The following is a 17,844-nucleotide window of genomic DNA, read 5'->3' as shown; positions in this document are numbered from 1 at the left end:
TTTCAAATATGAGAACAAGAAACTCATAAAAATAGTTACAAATCCAAAGCTTGTCAAATTTATGTAACCAAACGTATGTTTTAATCTTTAATACACTCACACTCACAATTTTTTTTGGAACAAATTCCGCGTGAAAATCGGGGATCTTGCAACCCCGTCACAACGCCGCGACCGACACTGCGCATGCGCGCTGATGACGGCATCACTGAAGATGGCGACGTTACGGAAGACTCGATGCAGGGACTCAACGATGGGAATAATCGCAGTTTTAGTGTCACTGCAGATCCTTTCTGTGAGCTGCGCTCCATTAAAAACGACAGGTTAGTGGAATGATTTCCCTTCAAACCTCGGCGGGTTGTTACGGCACCCAGTGATGTCATTTCATTATTATAGATCATACAATCGAGCCTAAGTTTCGTGTTTAGGTTAAGCTGTGACAGAATTCCCCTGTGCGCCTTAACTGTCTTTCTCATCAAATGGTCTCGGTACCAATAAGTGTGACGTTTACATACCGTTATATGATTCAATATAGAAAACTCACTCTAGTCTAGAAGACTCTTTCTGACACTGATACCGGAAGTCTCGTGCTTTTTGTGACGTGGTCAGTTTCGCAACTGTCAAGCCTTTGTAAACAACGCAGACTTTGAATTGTTTTTTTTTTTGTGCAAGAAAACAAGATATTCCTCTTTAATATATATAATGTGTGTGTGTGTGTGTGTATATATATATATATATATATATATATATATATATATATATATATATATATATATATATACACACACACAAGCTCTAGTAAGCTTGCGCTGTATAAATGGTCTGCTATTGGCGCATAGACATTGTTATCCTTTAATCGCACAGCAAGTTTAAAAATTCAATAATTGGAAAGCGTATCTCACAGGAAAGGCCCATGTATCATCAGAATGCTGTTATTTTCACTTATAGAAGCTGACTTGGCCAAACTGCCAGATTCTCTCTCTTGAAGACAAAAAACACGTGTCCTTGACAGATATTGGGTTGGGTATCATTAAAATTTTAACGATATCGATTTCGATTCTGATTCTTATCGATTCCTAATTTCGATTCCGATAGAGAGCCTGAGTCCCGCCCGTCCGCTTCCGGCTCATGGGACCTTATTTCAGAAAAAATCTGTATGGTAGTCAATGGCGAGAGACAACTTATCTTTTTATTCCGTCCGAACTGTGCCCTGAATTACACATAAGGATGTTTGTCAATTTAAATGATAATTATGAAAGTCAAGAAAGTCGCAGTTTGTCTTAAAACAGAAGAGTAACGATTAGTTTTATGTGAAAATCGCTCAATGAACTACATCTCTCGTCTCGCACTATACGTCACCGTTGCTTGTGTGTGTGCAGTCTGGTACAACACACTCCGGCATCACGGCACAACGTCACGATTATAACGTAAGACTGTAGAAAACATGAACAGGCGTTAGCTTCAGTAAAGTTAGCTTCAGTAGAGTTAGCTTCAGTAAAGTTAGCATCAGTAGAGTTAGCTTCAGTAGAGTTAGCTTTAGCTTCAGTAAAGTTAGCGTCAGTAAAGTTAGGCCCAATCCCAATTCTACCCCTTTCCCCTTCGTCTACCCCTAACCCTTCGCCTTCCCCTTCCCCTTGACCCTTGAAACAGAGTGGCAAGGCGTAGGGGTGAAAATTTTCCCCTAAGAAATGGGACACCACTACTACACCGTTACACGTCATTGCTTACGTCACAGGAGATGCGCCGATGTTTATCACAAACTTCCAAGATGCACAGGACTTGTACACAGGACTTGTATTATGTGGTTTTGTATTAACACGTTGGAGGTACAGACCTATGTTTGTCCTATTTTGACCTATTTATTTATTTACTGTGTGAAACTGTGTGAAATACGACATTGTGTGGCGTTCATGTGCGTTCAACTCATAAATACGATCTTTACGAGATGACTTGAACGCACCAATAGCTTGTGTGCTTTGTTCGGGGGAGAGGAGATTTTTTTTACAAACGTTTCTTTAAAGGAACTGACCGTAAATATGAACAAAGCAAATCATTATTTGTCGTTAAAATACTTATTAAAGCTAACAATTCTTACATTTATGGGTCTCCTTTTTTGCATTTTGCTTCTGTAGCCGGTGTATGCAGTGACACTTCTCATACCCCTTCGTTTGAAGTGTGGTCCCGAAAAATCTTCGTTTGAAGGGCTATCTGGCCCTTCCCCTTAGCCCTTCCCCTCCAACCAAAAGAGAATCGAGACAGCCCTACCCCTTCACGTGCACGAGCAAAACAGAGGGGAAGGGGAAAGTGAAGGGGTAAGGGGTAGAATTGGGATTGGGCCTTAGCGTCAGAAAAGTTAGCATCAGTAAAGTTAGCTTCAGGAGAGTTAACTTCTGTAAAGTTAGCGTCAGTAAAATTAGCTTCAGTAAAGTTAGCCTCAGTAAAGTTAGCATCAGTAAAGTTAGCTTCAGTAAAGTTAGCTTCAGTAAAGTTAGCTTCAGTAGAGTTAGCATCAGTAGAGTTAGCCTCAGTAGAGTTAGCCTCAGTAGAGTTAGCTTCAGTAGAGTTAGCTTCAGTAGAGTTAGCTTCAGTAGAGTTAGCTTCAGTAGAGTTAGCCTCAGTAGAGTTAGCCTCAGTAGAGTTAGCTTCAGTAGAGTTAGCTTCAGTAGAGTTAGCCTCAGTAGAGTTAGCCTCAGTAGAGTTAGCCTCAGTAGAGTTAGCCTCAGTAGAGTTAGCCTCAGTAGAGTTAGCCTCAGTAGAGTTAGCCTCAGTAGAGTTAGCTTCAGTAAAGTTAGCTTCAGCTTCAGAAATGCTCACAAACGAATCAAAATTTAAACTTTATAATAAGTATCTGATTCCTGCCCACAAGTATTCGATTACAGAATTGGTATTGATTTTCGATTCCCAACCCTAGACAGTTGTAAACGCTCTTAATGTTGCTTGTTTCCCTCCACAGCTGATATTGCACTGGACACTGATGGCAGTATAACCCAAAACGTCTCAGAAGCATCTCTTAAGAACATGAGCGCCCAGAGCGTCAGTGATCGGAGTAAATCGGGTCTGGTTTCGAATGCGACGACAGCTCTTGCCCTCGACACCAAAGCAAAAGGCGTTCTCATCGCCACATCTGCTTTAGATCAGCAGAAAACCACACCAGACCTCCAGGAAACCACACCAGGCCAGCCAAAAACCACAACAGACCAGCCGAAAACCACAACAGACCAGCCGAAAACCACACCAGGCCTCCAGAAAACCACACCAGGCCAGCCGAAAACCACACCAGGCCAGCCGAAAACCACACCAGGCCAGCCGAAAACCACACCAGGCCAGCCGAAAACCACACCAGGCCAGCCGAAAACCACAACAGACCAGCCGAAAACCACACCAGGCCAGCCGAAAACCACACCAGACCTCCAGAAAACCACACCAGACCTCCAGAAAACCACACCAGGCCTCCAGAAAACCACACCAGAGCCCAATGTTACACCGGCAAACAAGCCAGTCTCCACCCCGGCAGGAGATAAACCAGAGAGCACCTTAGATTACATGGCTGACAGCACGTCTCCAGACCCAGACCTGGGCTTTAGTGAAACCGAAGAGGAGGAGGATGATGATGATGATGGTGACAGCCAGGGTTTGGGGAACGACCCTTACGGAAATCTCCCCCCTGAAAAAATAGATGTAAACATCAAGGACACAGTCATCTATACAACTAAGGATGAAGATTCGCACTTCTTCTTTCATCTGGTTGTCATCGCCTTTCTAGTTGCCATCGTGTACATCACCTACCACAACAAGAGAAAGGTATGTATACTGTCGCAACTTGTTTGATAGCATGTGACATCGAAAAAAATAAATGGCCACCTCTTCAGAATGATTTCACGATTATCGATTAAAGCTACACTGTGTAACTTTTTTTAGTTTATTCTTAAATAAAAACACTTAGTTCTTTCATAAATATATGTGCTCATTAATGTATATTTACTTCGTTCAAGTAATAAAGTATTCTCGTGAGTGTATAATATGCCATTGAAAATACATACGGGTGAGGGGTTCGAATGTCGGTCGCCATGTTGCCCCTCCATCTTGAAAGTACATTAGCCAAAGAGGGACATACCCGTTAATTCAAGCTTCGCCTTTCGCGTCTCCGCAATTCACCGGCCCTGTTTTTATTTTTCCCTCTCCCTCGCACCTCCGTCACATCAGCTGATCTCTGCTCACGGAGAAAATGATATAGCCTACAATGTAAACGTTGCCTTACGCTAGTGATGTCGTACAATATACAGAATAACGATAGCTCTGATAAAAGTTACTTTACTAAGATTAGCTTGCATTCGTCTGGGACTGATAGCTGATGTTAGCAATGAAATGGTAAAAAAATAACGAAAACATAAAACTATTATTCATTTTACATAGATGTCATAACCTATATGTTAACTGACAAATTAAATTACTGCAAATAATAATAGTTTTCTAAAGTAACCTCATCACTTGAAGGAATACTCATGGACGAGGTCGAACTGGAAGCCATGTTAATCTTGGACTACATTGGCCACCGTAGGAGTTAAAACGAAATCGGAATTGAGAGGAACAGAAACTAATATTCCCTGGATGGTCATATACCTTTTCACCGCTAGATGGGGGTAAAAAAATCACACAGTGTAGCTTTAATTGATGAGTTGTTTGATCTAGTTGTATTATTCGTAGTGGTTCACCGATATATTGCCAAGGCTGATATATTGGCAGATATTTGCAATTTTTTATTTATCTGGATCAATGTGTCAGACGCATTAAACAAAGTAAGTAAGTTTTGCATATCAAATATTGGTACCAAAGCCGTTTTAGAGTTACAGGAATTGAACTTTACTCGAATTAGCTGATAGGCGTGTGAAAAATCAAAAACGCTTTTGTTCTGGAGTACAGCTCTGGTTTGGTTCATGCCAACATCACACAGAAGTTTATATTTAAAGGTGCAGTGTGTAATATTGATGGTTTGAAAGTCAAAATATTGGAGAGAGTTGTCAATCTCACCCTTCCTCCTCGACTCGACATTCACCGGGTTGCCAGATTGAGATCACGCACCATGGAACGATAAGCTTTACACTGTAATTTAATCCGCTATTATATCTGCGTTTTAATATTCCTCTGATCATCATGGAGCTTTTTTAATGGATTTCGAGTATTTTCAGATCGAGTAGAATCTGTGATCTCCGACCCAGTTCGTTCGCTGCTTCCTCGGCTGCAATACGCGGAGTTTCCCGCCAACTGGCAACCCGGGGTGTTGAAATACTATTGGGTGAATTGTCAGTGGGCGGAGTCACACAGATCCAAATACTATTGGGTGAATTGTCGGTGGGTGGAGTCACACAGATCCAAATACTATTGGGTGAATTGTCGGTGGGCGGAGTCACACAGATCCAAATACTATTGGGTGAATTGTCGGTGGGCGGAGTCACACAGATCCAAATACTATTGGGTGAATTGTCGGTGGGCGGAGTCACACAGATTCAAATACTATTGGGTGAATTGTCGGTGGGTGGAGTCACACAGATCCAAATACTATTGGGTGAATTGTCGGTGGGTGGAGTCACACAGATCCAAATACTATTGGGTGAATTGTCAGTGGGCGGTGTCACACAGATCCAAATACTATTGGGTGAATTGTCGGTGGGCGGTGTCACACAGATCCAAATACTATTGGGTGAATTGTCAGTGGGCGGTGTCACACAGATCCAAATACTATTGGGTGAATTGTCAGTGGGCGGTGTCACACAGATCCAAATACTATTGGGTTAATTGTCGGTGGGTGGAGTCACACAGATCCAAATACTATTGGGTGAATTGTCAGTGGGCGGTGTCACACAGATCCAAATACTATTGGGTGAATTGTCAGTGGGCGGTGTCACACAGATCCAAATACTATTGGGTGAATTGTCAGTGGGCGGTGTCACACAGATCCAAATACTATTGGGTGAATTGTCAGTGGGCGGTGTCACACAGATCCAAATACTATTGGGTGAATTGTCAGTGGGCGGTGTCACACAGATCCAAATACTATTGGGTGAATTGTCAGTGGGCGGTGTCACACAGATCCAAATACTATTGGGTGAATTGTCAGTGGGCGGTGTCACACAGATCCAAATACTATTGGGTGAATTGTCGGTGGGTGGAGTCACACAGATCCAAATACTATTGGGTGAATTGTCAGTGGGCGGTGTCACACAGATCCAAATACTATTGGGTGAATTGTCGGTGGGTGGAGTCACACAGATCCAAATACTATTGGGTGAATTGTCGGTGGGTGGAGTCACACAGATCCAAATACTATTGGGTGAATTGTCAGTGGGCGGTGTCACACAGATCCAAATACTATTGGGTGAATTGTCAGTGGGCGGTGTCACACAGATCCAAATACTATTGGGTTAATTGTCGGTGGGTGGAGTCACACAGATCCAAATACTATTGGGTGAATTGTCAGTGGGCGGTGTCACACAGATCCAAATACTATTGGGTGAATTGTCAGTGGGCGGTGTCACACAGATCCAAATACTATTGGGTGAATTGTCAGTGGGCGGTGTCACACAGATCCAAATACTATTGGGTGAATTGTCAGTGGGCGGTGTCACACAGATCCAAATACTATTGGGTGAATTGTCGGTGGGTGGAGTCACACAGATCCAAATACTATTGGGTGAATTGTCGGTGGGTGGAGTCACACAGATCCAAATACTATTGGGTGAATTGTCAGTGGGCGGTGTCACACAGATCCAAATACTATTGGGTGAATTGTCGGTGGGTGGAGTCACACAGATCCAAATACTATTGGGTGAATTGTCGGTGGGTGGAGTCACACAGATCCAAATACTATTGGGTGAATTGTCAGTGGGTGGAGTCACACAGATCCAAATACTATTGGGTGAATTGTCAGTGGGTGTAGTCACACAGATCCAAATACTATTGGGTGAATTGTCAGTGGGCGGAGTCACACAGATCCAAATACTATTGGGTGAATTGTCAGTGGGCGGAGTCACACGGTTCAAAACAAATCAGACACTCCGAGTCGAAACCACATTTCAAAGCAGAATAACTGAGTGTTTTTCAGAGAAACTATTAATTTAGCATGTTTCCTAAATATCTGCAAACATATTATGGTATTTTTATGCTTTAGCACGGTCAAAGAAATTACCTACAGCACCTTTAAGGATTAACTTGAGCAAAGGACAAAAACACTTTGGTTTTCCAGTTATTTAACATTCACTTCGTACCAAACATTCGAAAGTTTGGGAGGCAGTGTGTAGACATGATTGACACAACGTAAGGTCGTATTTATTTTTTAACGTGCGAACATTTCGGACGAGAATTTCGGACTCGGTGTGCAAGGACCTTTACACTGTAAGTGATATGAGCAAAACGGAATATTGAAATGTTAATTACAATTGTTTGTTTGACAATTAGCATAATCGACAGCACAAAAATCATGATCGTGACAGACCGAGAAACGCATAACCAGTTTAACGTGTTGCTCTTCTGTTGTTGGTAATGCGGTGTCGAAGGGCAAATACCAGTGAGAGGAGGGTTTGCAAGAAACATGTCAAACTGGCTGAAATTATACAGCGATAGAAATTAGTCATTTTGGGGTAAACAAAACAAGCTTTACAATACGCATAATGTTTAGATAAATCACAGTTTATATATCATTGTTTGTGAGTTTTAGCTTGAGAATGTGCGCTAAAATAATGTAACAGAGTCCCAAAACTAGCAGGGCTCCACAGTAACATGATTTTATGGTTCGTTGATTTTATGGTTCGTTGATTTTATTATTTGTGTTTGAGGTGGAAATTCACCTGTATAATGTCCGGTCACTTAATGTTTTTATTCTATTGTGATTTTTTTTTTTTTTTTTTATCAAGAAAGACACATTGTTTTCAGGCAAAGTACAGTTTAAAACGGGAAGTAATATTTTCTATATTAGATAAAAAAAACATAGATAGTAATAGAAAAGAAACGATGCATAATTAATTATTTTTAACAACATATTGGTTCATACTACTGTTGTCATAAATAGTTTTTTCAAAACACATCGATTCTGAATATTTCTCAATCGTTTCAATTGCCGTAATCATCGTATTATACTGATTTCTGAAGGATCATGTGACACTGAAGTCTGGAGTAATGATGCTGACAATTCAGCTTTGATCACAGGAATAAATTGTTTTCTATTTGAATATTTTTGAAATGTAGTTATTTTAAATTGCAATAATATTTCACAATATTAGCCTACTGCTATTTTTTTTATTTTAAAAGCCTAAAAAATCTTACCGATCCCAAACTTTTGAACAGCAGTGTGTGTATATGTGACCCTGGACCACAAAACCAGTCACATGGGTATTTTTTTTAAAATTGAGATTTTTACATCACACGAAAGCTGAATAAATAATCTCTCCACTGATGTGTGGTTTGTTAGGATAGGACAATATTTGGTCGAGACACAACTATTGTAAATCTGGAATCTGAGGAGCAAAAAAATGTAAACAGAGAAAATCTCCTTTAAAGTTGTGCATTTATGTTCACGATTGTGCTGCATTCACTCACAAAAATACATGTTTTATATATTTACGGTAGGAAATTTACTAAATATCTTCATGGAACATGATCTTAACTTAATATCCTCATGATTTTTGGCATAAAAGAAAAATCTATCATTTGTATAAAATACAAAGTGTATAAAATGAAGGTAATGAAAGGCATATGAATGAATGGACTGAGCATTGAATGATCTGTCCTGATTATGAACTCTTTCCCCGTGTGCAGCTGATGCTTCTGGCTCAGAGTCGGCGCTGGCGGGACGGGTTCTGTTCCCGAGGAGTCGAGTATCACCGGCTCGACCAGAACGTCAACGAGGCCATGCCGTCGCTCAAGATGACCAGCGATTACATCTTCTGACCAGAGGAACACGTGCGAACCGGCTACACATGGTGTCTTATTTAATCGAAGGGAAGAGAGAGTGTGCTTTAGTAGATGTGCGTTTATTTTGTGTCTTTTCTGCTTGTTGTTCTGTTTTTTTTTTTTTTTTTGGGTGTCTATGAAAGCAGAGGTACGGAAGCCTGGAAGTGAACCGCAATGAAAAAAACGTTAAAAAAAATTATGTATATTTTCGAGAATAAAGTCGAAAAATTTCGACTTTAATCTCGAGACATTTCGACTTTAATCTCGAGACATTTCGACTTTAATCTCGAGACAAATCGACTTTAATCTCGAGACATTTCGACTTTAATCTCGAGACATTTCGACTTTAATCTCGAGACAATATCGACTTTGATCTCGAATAAATTTTGACTTTGATCCCGAATAAATTTTGACTTTGATCTCGAATAAATTTTGACTTTGATCTCGAGACATTTCGACTTTAATCTCGAGACGTTTCGACTTTGATCTCGAGACATTTTGACTTTGATCTCGAAACTTTTAGACTTTGATCTCGAGACATTTCGACTTTGATCTCGAGACATTTCGACTTTGATCTCGAGACATTTCGACTTTGATCTCGAGACAAATCGACTTTGATCTCGAGACATTTCGACTTTGATCTCGAGACATTTCGACTTTGATCTCGAGACATTTCGACTTTAATCTCGAGACAAATCGACTTTGATCTCGAGACATTTCGATTTTGATCTCGAGACATTTCGACTTTGATCTCGAGACAAATCGACTTTGATCTCGAGACATTTCGACTTTGATCTCGAGACATTTCGACTTTGATCTCGAGACATTTCGACTTTGATCTCGAGACATTTCGACTTTGATCTCGAGACAAATCGACTTTAATCTCGAGACATTTCGACTTTGATCTCGAAACATTTCGACTTTGATCTCGAGACAAATCGACTTTGATCTCGAGACAAATCGACTTTGATCTCGAGACATTTCGACTTTGATCTCGAGACATTTCGACTTTGATCTCGAGACATTTCGACTTTGATCTCGAGACATTTCGACTTTGATCTCGAAACATTTCGACTTTGATCTCGAGACATTTCGACTTTAATCTCGAGACAAATCGACTTTGATCTCGAAACATTTCGACTTTGATCTCGATTTTTTTTTTACAGATTATTAGTTTTCCGTTGCGGTTCAGGGCTTCCGTACAGCGGTTTTGAATGCAGCTGATGCGTGTAAACTATTTTGTTCTTCGGCAGAACTGTATTTTTACATGTCTGCCGGATCATTCTTGAAGAAAAACAAATGAAGGTTTGTAGATATTGATTATAAAGCTGCTCTGACACATATAGGCCAAGCACAAAATACAGGCGATTCTTTTGTTTCCATTGCAGGGGTTTGTCGACTTTGGCTTCTGTGCTGTGAATGTGTGTGTGTTTGAGGTGCACAATTAATCTGTAAAAAAAATCACGATTCGCAACCAATGAAATCGTATTGCAATCTTATGCCAACGATTCACCTGTGTCTATTAACCTTTGACAAGTACAATCACAGCGATCTGAGTCCTGTACAGTCCTGTATAGATATGAAACAGCTTCACAGTCTTTTCAACCTCACCGTATCGTTATTTCTGTTACAAACATTCAATCATCACATAAGAGCTGGGATAAAAGGTTATAGTTCAGATATAAACGCTGATGTCTGCGGTAGCGATCGACACTTTCTGTCAGAACAGCGACCACAGTCACTGTTTCCATCCACACGTGTTTATCCAAATTAAGTGATATCGAATGTAAAATGCCGTATGGAAACAGTCAATTCGATTGAATTTCATGAATATCGACTCAAATGAAATGCGTTCGGTCTCATCGGATTTTATCTTGATCGATATACGGCTTATGCGATAAACACTAATGGAAACGTTATTTGCCGAATAAATAATGAATCCATTTTGTCTAGCAAAACTTTGTTCGCAAATGTTGGCTTGAATGTTGTGCGATTCAGTGCGAAAATAAATGAAAACACCTTAAAATGTCTCAAATCAATTCGATATATCAATTTGATCACAAAACAGCATGTGACGTCATTACATTAATTAATTACATTAATTCGATTGACAAGTGGATGGAAACTTTGCTAGTGTCTGAGTTTAAAGTCTTTTGGAAACCCTCTTGTGCTTTTTAACGTTGTGTGAATGTTTATTTTGGTGTTGGGCCTAAGCAATTTTGTACAGCACTTTGGTCAACCAAGGTTGTTTTAAATGTGGTTTATAAATAAATTAAACTTGAAACTGAAACTTTTGGAAGTAACTTGACGCTTCAAATTATTTTTTTATTAATTACATTGTTACACCAGTAGGTGGCGACAAGTGACTTTTGTTTTTGTCATTGAATAATTCACTCAAAAGATTAGTTGAAAAACTGATTCATCTGATAATGAAACAAGTGAATTGAATCATTTACTCAACCAATTTTTTTTAAAATAATTAATTCAAATTAATGAATTATGTTTAAATAGACTGCACCGATTAAAACATTTTCAAAACCTCTAGTAAATTACATTTTAATTTTAGTTGTCTGTTTTAAACAAAACAAATCGTAATTCTCAATTTATACAGAATGGTGCAGCTTGTGTGTGTGTGGGTTTAGCACATATCGTGTGTGTGTGTTAACTAGCTATGCTAACTGACAGCAATATTGTCATGAAACGTGTGTGTGCTGTGCAGCCGCTTCGGGCTGGTCCCCTTTATGTTTTTGTGTTATGACTTCAGTGAAGTTGGTTTATATTGCACATGATGTTTAGATGAGCAGGATCCACCGTTGCCTAAATCAAATTTGTTTTTGTGTCTTTCTTCTTGTGAGCGTTGCCTAATATCAAACACGACTGTAGCAGCAGCCGAAGTCTTCATATCAGTTTATGTGTGCAGAAGATTATAATAACACTAATATGAGCGTTAGTAGATGTACAGTCTGCGCATGAAGACCGCGTATTGATTTCCACTGTCAATCCAACAATAAACACCTCTGTATGCAGACCGTCACCGAGTGTGTCTTTCATTATGATATATGAATTATACATTACATGCAGAAAATTGCATGTTTGTCGATATTTGATTTGATTTCCCAGATTTAAATCACGATCTGCCACATGTTGGATGATTATTATGCATCTAAGTTCACACACAGTGTTAGGGGATGGTTACAGCATAATTAAGATTTTAAATGAATGTGAACAACATCAGCCTGTCAAAAAAACAACAACCCAAAGCTGAAAAACCTCAATGTTAATTTCAAATCAGTTCAAGTTACAATTTTAATCAAACCACCAGATCTTCTTAATCTAGTTTAGTGCAGCAGATTAGCAAAACAATCGTTCACTTTGGTATACAAGCATGACATTTGGCACTAAGGGCCACTATTTTGGAAAAAGGCGTTGGCCACTCAAAAATTCAATATGGCGGCCAATACAAATACTCTCTGAAGAACATGTTAATGGAAAAAGATGCTTGTCCCTCAAAAATTCAAGATGGTCGCCATTTTTAAAGATGGCAACCGTTCCTGTTGAATATTAATTATTTCAATTGTTCAAATGGTGATGCAAGCATAAAATTAGGCAGAAATACTCCTAAAGAAACACTCTTTTGGAAAAAGTAAGTGGCCACTCAAAAATTCAGGATGGCGACCATTTTCAAGATGGCCACCATTTCTGTCAAATAGTCATAATGTCTGCTTTGTCTGCCTCCTCTCCGGCTTAGTTAAACTTGCCAGAGATATAAAATCCCCGCCGGCATAGCTCTCAGGTTCATTGGAGTACACAAGCTTCTCCACCACGGGTTAGGGTTAGGGTGCAGTCCACAGAGAGGAAGGGCCACTGTTAGAAGGAGGAAGTGGCCAGTAGAAATTCAGGATGGAAATATTCTGAAGAGAGTATTTTCACAAAATGTTGTGCCTACTTCACGGTTTGAACGATTGTCATAATGAGCATTTGACAGAAATAGTGGCCATCTTGAAAAAATGGCCGCCATGTTAAATTTTTGGGCGGCCAACGCCTTTTCCCCCAAAAGTGACCCTTAGAGAGTATCTGTGCCAAATGTCATGTTTCTATACCGAAGTAAACAAATCTCTTGAAATATGCCATTAATCTGCTGCACTAATTCACAAATATAAGTGTAAAATAAGCTGTAGTAAATGTAAATGTGTGTGTGTGTGTGTGGACATGAATACATACAGAAACAAATGAAAAAGAAAAAATGAAAAAAGATCTGTGTGAAATATGTCATTTGTATTTTGTAGATAAATTGACACTGAATTGTGACGTGTTTTTAATGTTTTTCTATCCCAGCTGGGACTTTAACTTCAATGCACACACACTCATGGGGACTCGTGTCATGTGGACATCAATTAAAAGAAGCTTATAAATCATACAGAATGAGATTTTTTTTAATGTAAAAATGCAGCAAGTTTTGTGTGATGGGAAGGTTTAGAGTTAGTGTAAAGGGAGAGAATATATATACAGCTTATACAGTATAAAAAGTGTGTGTGTCAGGATCCATTTTTAGTTAAAATCATTTTGTTACTATTTATTAGGGTTGTTAAATACAATGGGCAACTTCTTGATTTAATGTAAAATAAAGTAAATGTATTCATTAGGCCAAAATAATCACACTTTTTGTTATTGTTATTTTTTTTGTATTTCTAATTGCTCAAGCGCTAGGGTTCAAATGGTTTTGATGGGTTGAGTTCAAGTAATAATGGATGGGTGTGTGTTTCCAGTTAGAGAAACAAGAGAGAGAGACTGATGTCCCAGTTCACATGTTTATTGAGGTTATTCTGTCTTCATGTTGATATTTAACAACTAAACAGAAACAAGGAAAAATAAAGTAGCTTCATAAACAGTATAAAGTCAATTACAATACATGTGTGGGGCCTAACAAGTAGAAAACTGGTTGAATATGTTACAAATAGCAATTAGTACCACAAGAATTGCATAGCATTAGTAAACTAGAATGTACATTTCCAGAAGAAAATGTGAATGGTGCTTGCAGTGGCAAAAAACATGACCCGGTTGCACATGATTGTATACGGGCCAACAACCATGTCTGTATGATGTTCTGATGCAGAGATATTGGTCTTGCAAAATGGTTGCTAGGGTACTCAGTTTGGTTTCTAGGGAGTGGCTTGGCAGCTGCCAATCATGAAACTCCAAAGGCTGCTTGTCAGTATGAATGATATAAACCTACTCCTACGCCTCTGTTACATTCAGAATGGAAGATATCCCTGTTTGGATTTTGGTTGCTAAGGTGCTCGGCAATGGTTGCTAGGGAGGGGCTAGAAAGGCTGCTTGTCAGTATGAATGATATAAACCTACTCCTACGCCTCTGTTACATTCAGAATGGAAGATATCCCTGTTTGGATTTTGGTTGCTAAGGTGCTCGGCAATGGTTGCTAGGGAGGGGCTAGAAAGTGTTGATGTGATTCATGGTTGGCTGTTTAGTCCCCCGAGTCAAATGAGACCACCCTCATATTTCTATGACTCTTCTATCCAAAGATATCCCTTTGATCTCTTTCAATGGAAGTCTATGGAACTTGTTGCTAAGGTGCTCTAAATGGTTGCTAGGGTGTGGCTTGATAGCTTCACAATGAACCTGAGAGACTGATTGGTCGTCTGAGTAAAATGAGACCGCCCCCTTGTCTCTATGACACTGTTATCCAGAGTTATGTTCAATACAAAATCGCTGGCTATGGTGTAGGACGGTCCATTTCACACCATAGTAAGTCAATGGGAAGCCTACACCATAGTAAGTCTTTGGGGCGCTCCTGCCCCCCAGGGGTGCAACTTTTACCCCATTGTGAGGTGTGTTCTTACAGAGCCTGCCAGCCTCTTCGAATGTGGCAAATTACACATTTCTGCGAAATCCTCGCTCTGAGGTGTGACTCGTCAAAGTTTGTCGCAATGTTAAGTCTATGGGATTTTTCGGCTGCTTTTTCGCCCCTGGGGCGAACACTGTACCCCCGATCTCTTAAAAAAAATATTGCACACCATTCCTCAGTGTGCCGCACGATTTGACACCTCGTTCAGGGGTCTGTGACAAAAACTGCAGGAGGAGTAACGCGTCAAAATTTCGGGCGTAGTAAAAAGAGCAATAGCAATACTGTTGCTTGCAAAAGCAAGCACCATTAATAAGTTTAAAGGCCGTGTTGCAGGTTAAATTTTTCAACGAATTTGTGCAATTTGCTTGTTGGTAATGAACATTTAAACTGTTATCCATTGTATTTTATGTTGTTGGGTATCACAAAACGGAATATAATACGAAAAAGTAGGTACTATCTTACAGCGGCAACGATTCTCCTTTCCGCCACAATGCATTCCATGACGTCACCTTGGGGAGAGAGTTTACCAAAGCCCGCCGTGAGAGCGTTGAGAGTGACTAGAGAGACGAGTAGTAGACGAGAGTATTCAGATAGCGCAGATTATAGAACATGATCATTGTCTATATAATAGTCACCTATAACTGTTTAAGTTGGTTCATAAGACTTCGTGAAAAAAGTAAACAAACAATTAACATAGGCTACTCGTGCGTGCTGGCTTGAAGGGGACCATGATCCTGCCTGAGATGTGTCGTGTGTATGCTATATCTTCAGCTCAAACGGATTCAGGCATCATGCATTCAGCATTCAGTCACATCTGGTCGCGGGGTGAGCTCCTCGACCAGCGACCAGAACGCACTCACTGCCCTACAGCACAAGCTTTCCAGCGCAGTTTCCACGGGACGGCACCGCCCGCGCGAGCACCTGCCAAACACCGCGACAGACGCGCGGCGGCTACGTTTGCAAAAACATTTTCACCGGAGGAAGAGAAACGCTTAGAAACGCCCATATAGCTAGCACGATGCCTTCTATTTATAGATGACAAAGACAAACTTTACCACTGTACTATGACAAAGGCTACCATTACTTATCTGAACTAACGTCAGGATCACCGCCACTATAAAGAAAACGCGTAGATTTTTCACTCAGTGCTATTCAATGACAGTAAAAAAAAAAAAAGTGTCGTTATCTCATTGCTGCGTTGCTAAATGATAGCAACTCACCAGGACACTTCACCAACACACTCATTCTCCTCGGACCATGCATTTCACTGGCTTTGACGGCCATCAGGCTAGCTTTCCTCCACTTCTCCCCAACGTGACGTCATCACCGAATTGCGTGAAAAAAAACGTTAATACCAAAAACGTAAAAAACTGGTATTTAAGACCATTTTTGAGACATTTTAAAAATTATATACATATCTTGAGTGATTTAAGTACCCATTAATCGACAGTGGTGGTTAACCTGCAACATGGCCTTTAAGTACAATATCAGTAAGTTGGCTTTTCCAAGCCAACTTAATTATGTGTGGTTTCCTTTGTGTTCCTACAATCTGATCTTTTTCTAGTGACTTGATTTTCCCATCCTTAAATTTGTTGAGGACATATTTCTCTGAGCTCTCCCAGACCGCTTTAAAGGTTTCGTCTTTGTTCTTCTCATTCTGCAGGTATTCTGGTACCTTCTTCTTCATTTCGTCTTCGCACTTATTGTACATGTCGTCAACAGAGTTTTCAGCCATGTCCAGTGGAAGCACACCATTTCCCACAGCTACAGCACCAGATTCACGGGCCTCCTTCAAAGAAGAACATGGTCTGGGTACAGTACACTTAAGAAGCAATTGATGAAGTGAAACCGTGGGTGTAAGATACAGTAAAACATGTCATTAATGTCCTTTACAGTTCTTTTCGATTGCTAAACAACAGTGAGCACAACTGGAGCTACATGTGCAAAACTCTAACTACAGTCTGCACAGCAACAGTTCATGTGCACCAAACTCTAGTTCGTTTTTCATTGCTTGAACAGTTTTCAAAACTCTACACACTTATCCCATGACTTTAACCACAACCTGCACAACACTGTGGATTTACAGCACTTTTTTCAAATGCCAACACACTGCTGTCGAAACTGAACCACACATTCAAAACAGAACAGATTTCAGCCTTGTACCTTTCAAACACTGCTGATTGCAATTTCAGCTGAAAGGATAAGCAGGTGTCTTGTTTTAGACTTGTTAGTGAACACACACACACATATATATATATATATATATATATAGGTAAAGCTCAGAAAGACTAATTTTGGAAATGGAACAAGGAAGACGGGTTCGTGGAGGGAGAAGGGTGGCAGGGAGAGAGCGGATGCGTGGAGGAAGACAAAGAGCTGTTATTTCAGATGAAATAAGGGCTACACTTATAGACCATGTTGTGAACTATGGTCTCTCATTGAGAGAGGCAGGGTTGAGGGTGCAACCCAATCTGCAAAGATCCACAGTGGCATCTGTAATGCGAATTTTCCATTATACAAACAGGTGAGAGTTACATCCTTACAGTAAATGGAAACATTATCTGGCCCCAACAGGATGAAGAGGAAAAATATTTTCAGATGCGCAGGAAAATGCTATTGTTGACATGGTTGTTGTCAACAATGCAATAAAACTGCGGGAGATTCAAGATAAATTTCTGGCTGCACTCTAAAAAATGCTGGGTTGTTTTAACCCAATTTTGGGTCAAATATGTGTCACAGGTCGGGGCGGGCCAAGCCAGACTGCACCCACCCCTGAATACCGGGAACCACCTTGAGGAACGTGTCAAGGACCAGACAGACAAGGGAATAAAATAATGACAGGTTATTTATTTGGTTAAAAATGGTAAATTGGATAAATCCTAATTAAAATCTTCTTCTTGCCGCCAGGGCAGTTCAAGAGTCTCTGGACCTCCTGGGACAGGAGGGGAGGAACGATCGTGGCGGGCCGGAGGCTCGTTGAAGGGGAATCAGGGGGAATCCTCGCGCCGTCCAGGTAGGTCACTGGGTAAGTACTCCTCTA

General features: G+C 40.2%; 1 protein-coding gene across 2 annotated transcripts; it reads left to right on the top strand.

Moving 5' to 3' along the window:
* The first annotated feature begins 166 nt into the window (after positions 1–166).
* Positions 167–11,993, top strand: cUnh5orf15 (chromosome Un C5orf15 homolog). 2 transcript variants are annotated; one of them, XM_079585000.1, is made up of 4 exons: positions 170–320; positions 2,951–3,172; positions 3,341–3,798; positions 8,806–11,993. In XM_079585000.1, the coding sequence occupies exons 1-4, from the start codon at positions 194–196 to the stop codon at positions 8,935–8,937; spliced, it is 939 nt and encodes a 312-aa protein (XP_079441126.1). In that variant the 5' UTR covers positions 170–193; the 3' UTR covers positions 8,938–11,993. The 2 variants fall into 2 exon arrangements, with proteins under 2 accessions (XP_079441125.1, XP_079441126.1); XM_079584999.1 differs by having other exon boundaries at positions 167–320; positions 2,951–3,798.
* Positions 11,994–17,844: the final 5,851 nt, after the last annotated feature.

The sequence above is a fragment of the Phoxinus phoxinus genome (assembly GCF_949152265.1).
Source record: "Phoxinus phoxinus genome assembly, chromosome: 17".
Classification (NCBI taxonomy): domain Eukaryota; kingdom Metazoa; phylum Chordata; class Actinopteri; order Cypriniformes; family Leuciscidae; genus Phoxinus; species Phoxinus phoxinus.
The sequence above is the reverse complement of the archived record's forward strand: the minus strand, read 5'-3'. Positions and strand labels throughout refer to the sequence as shown.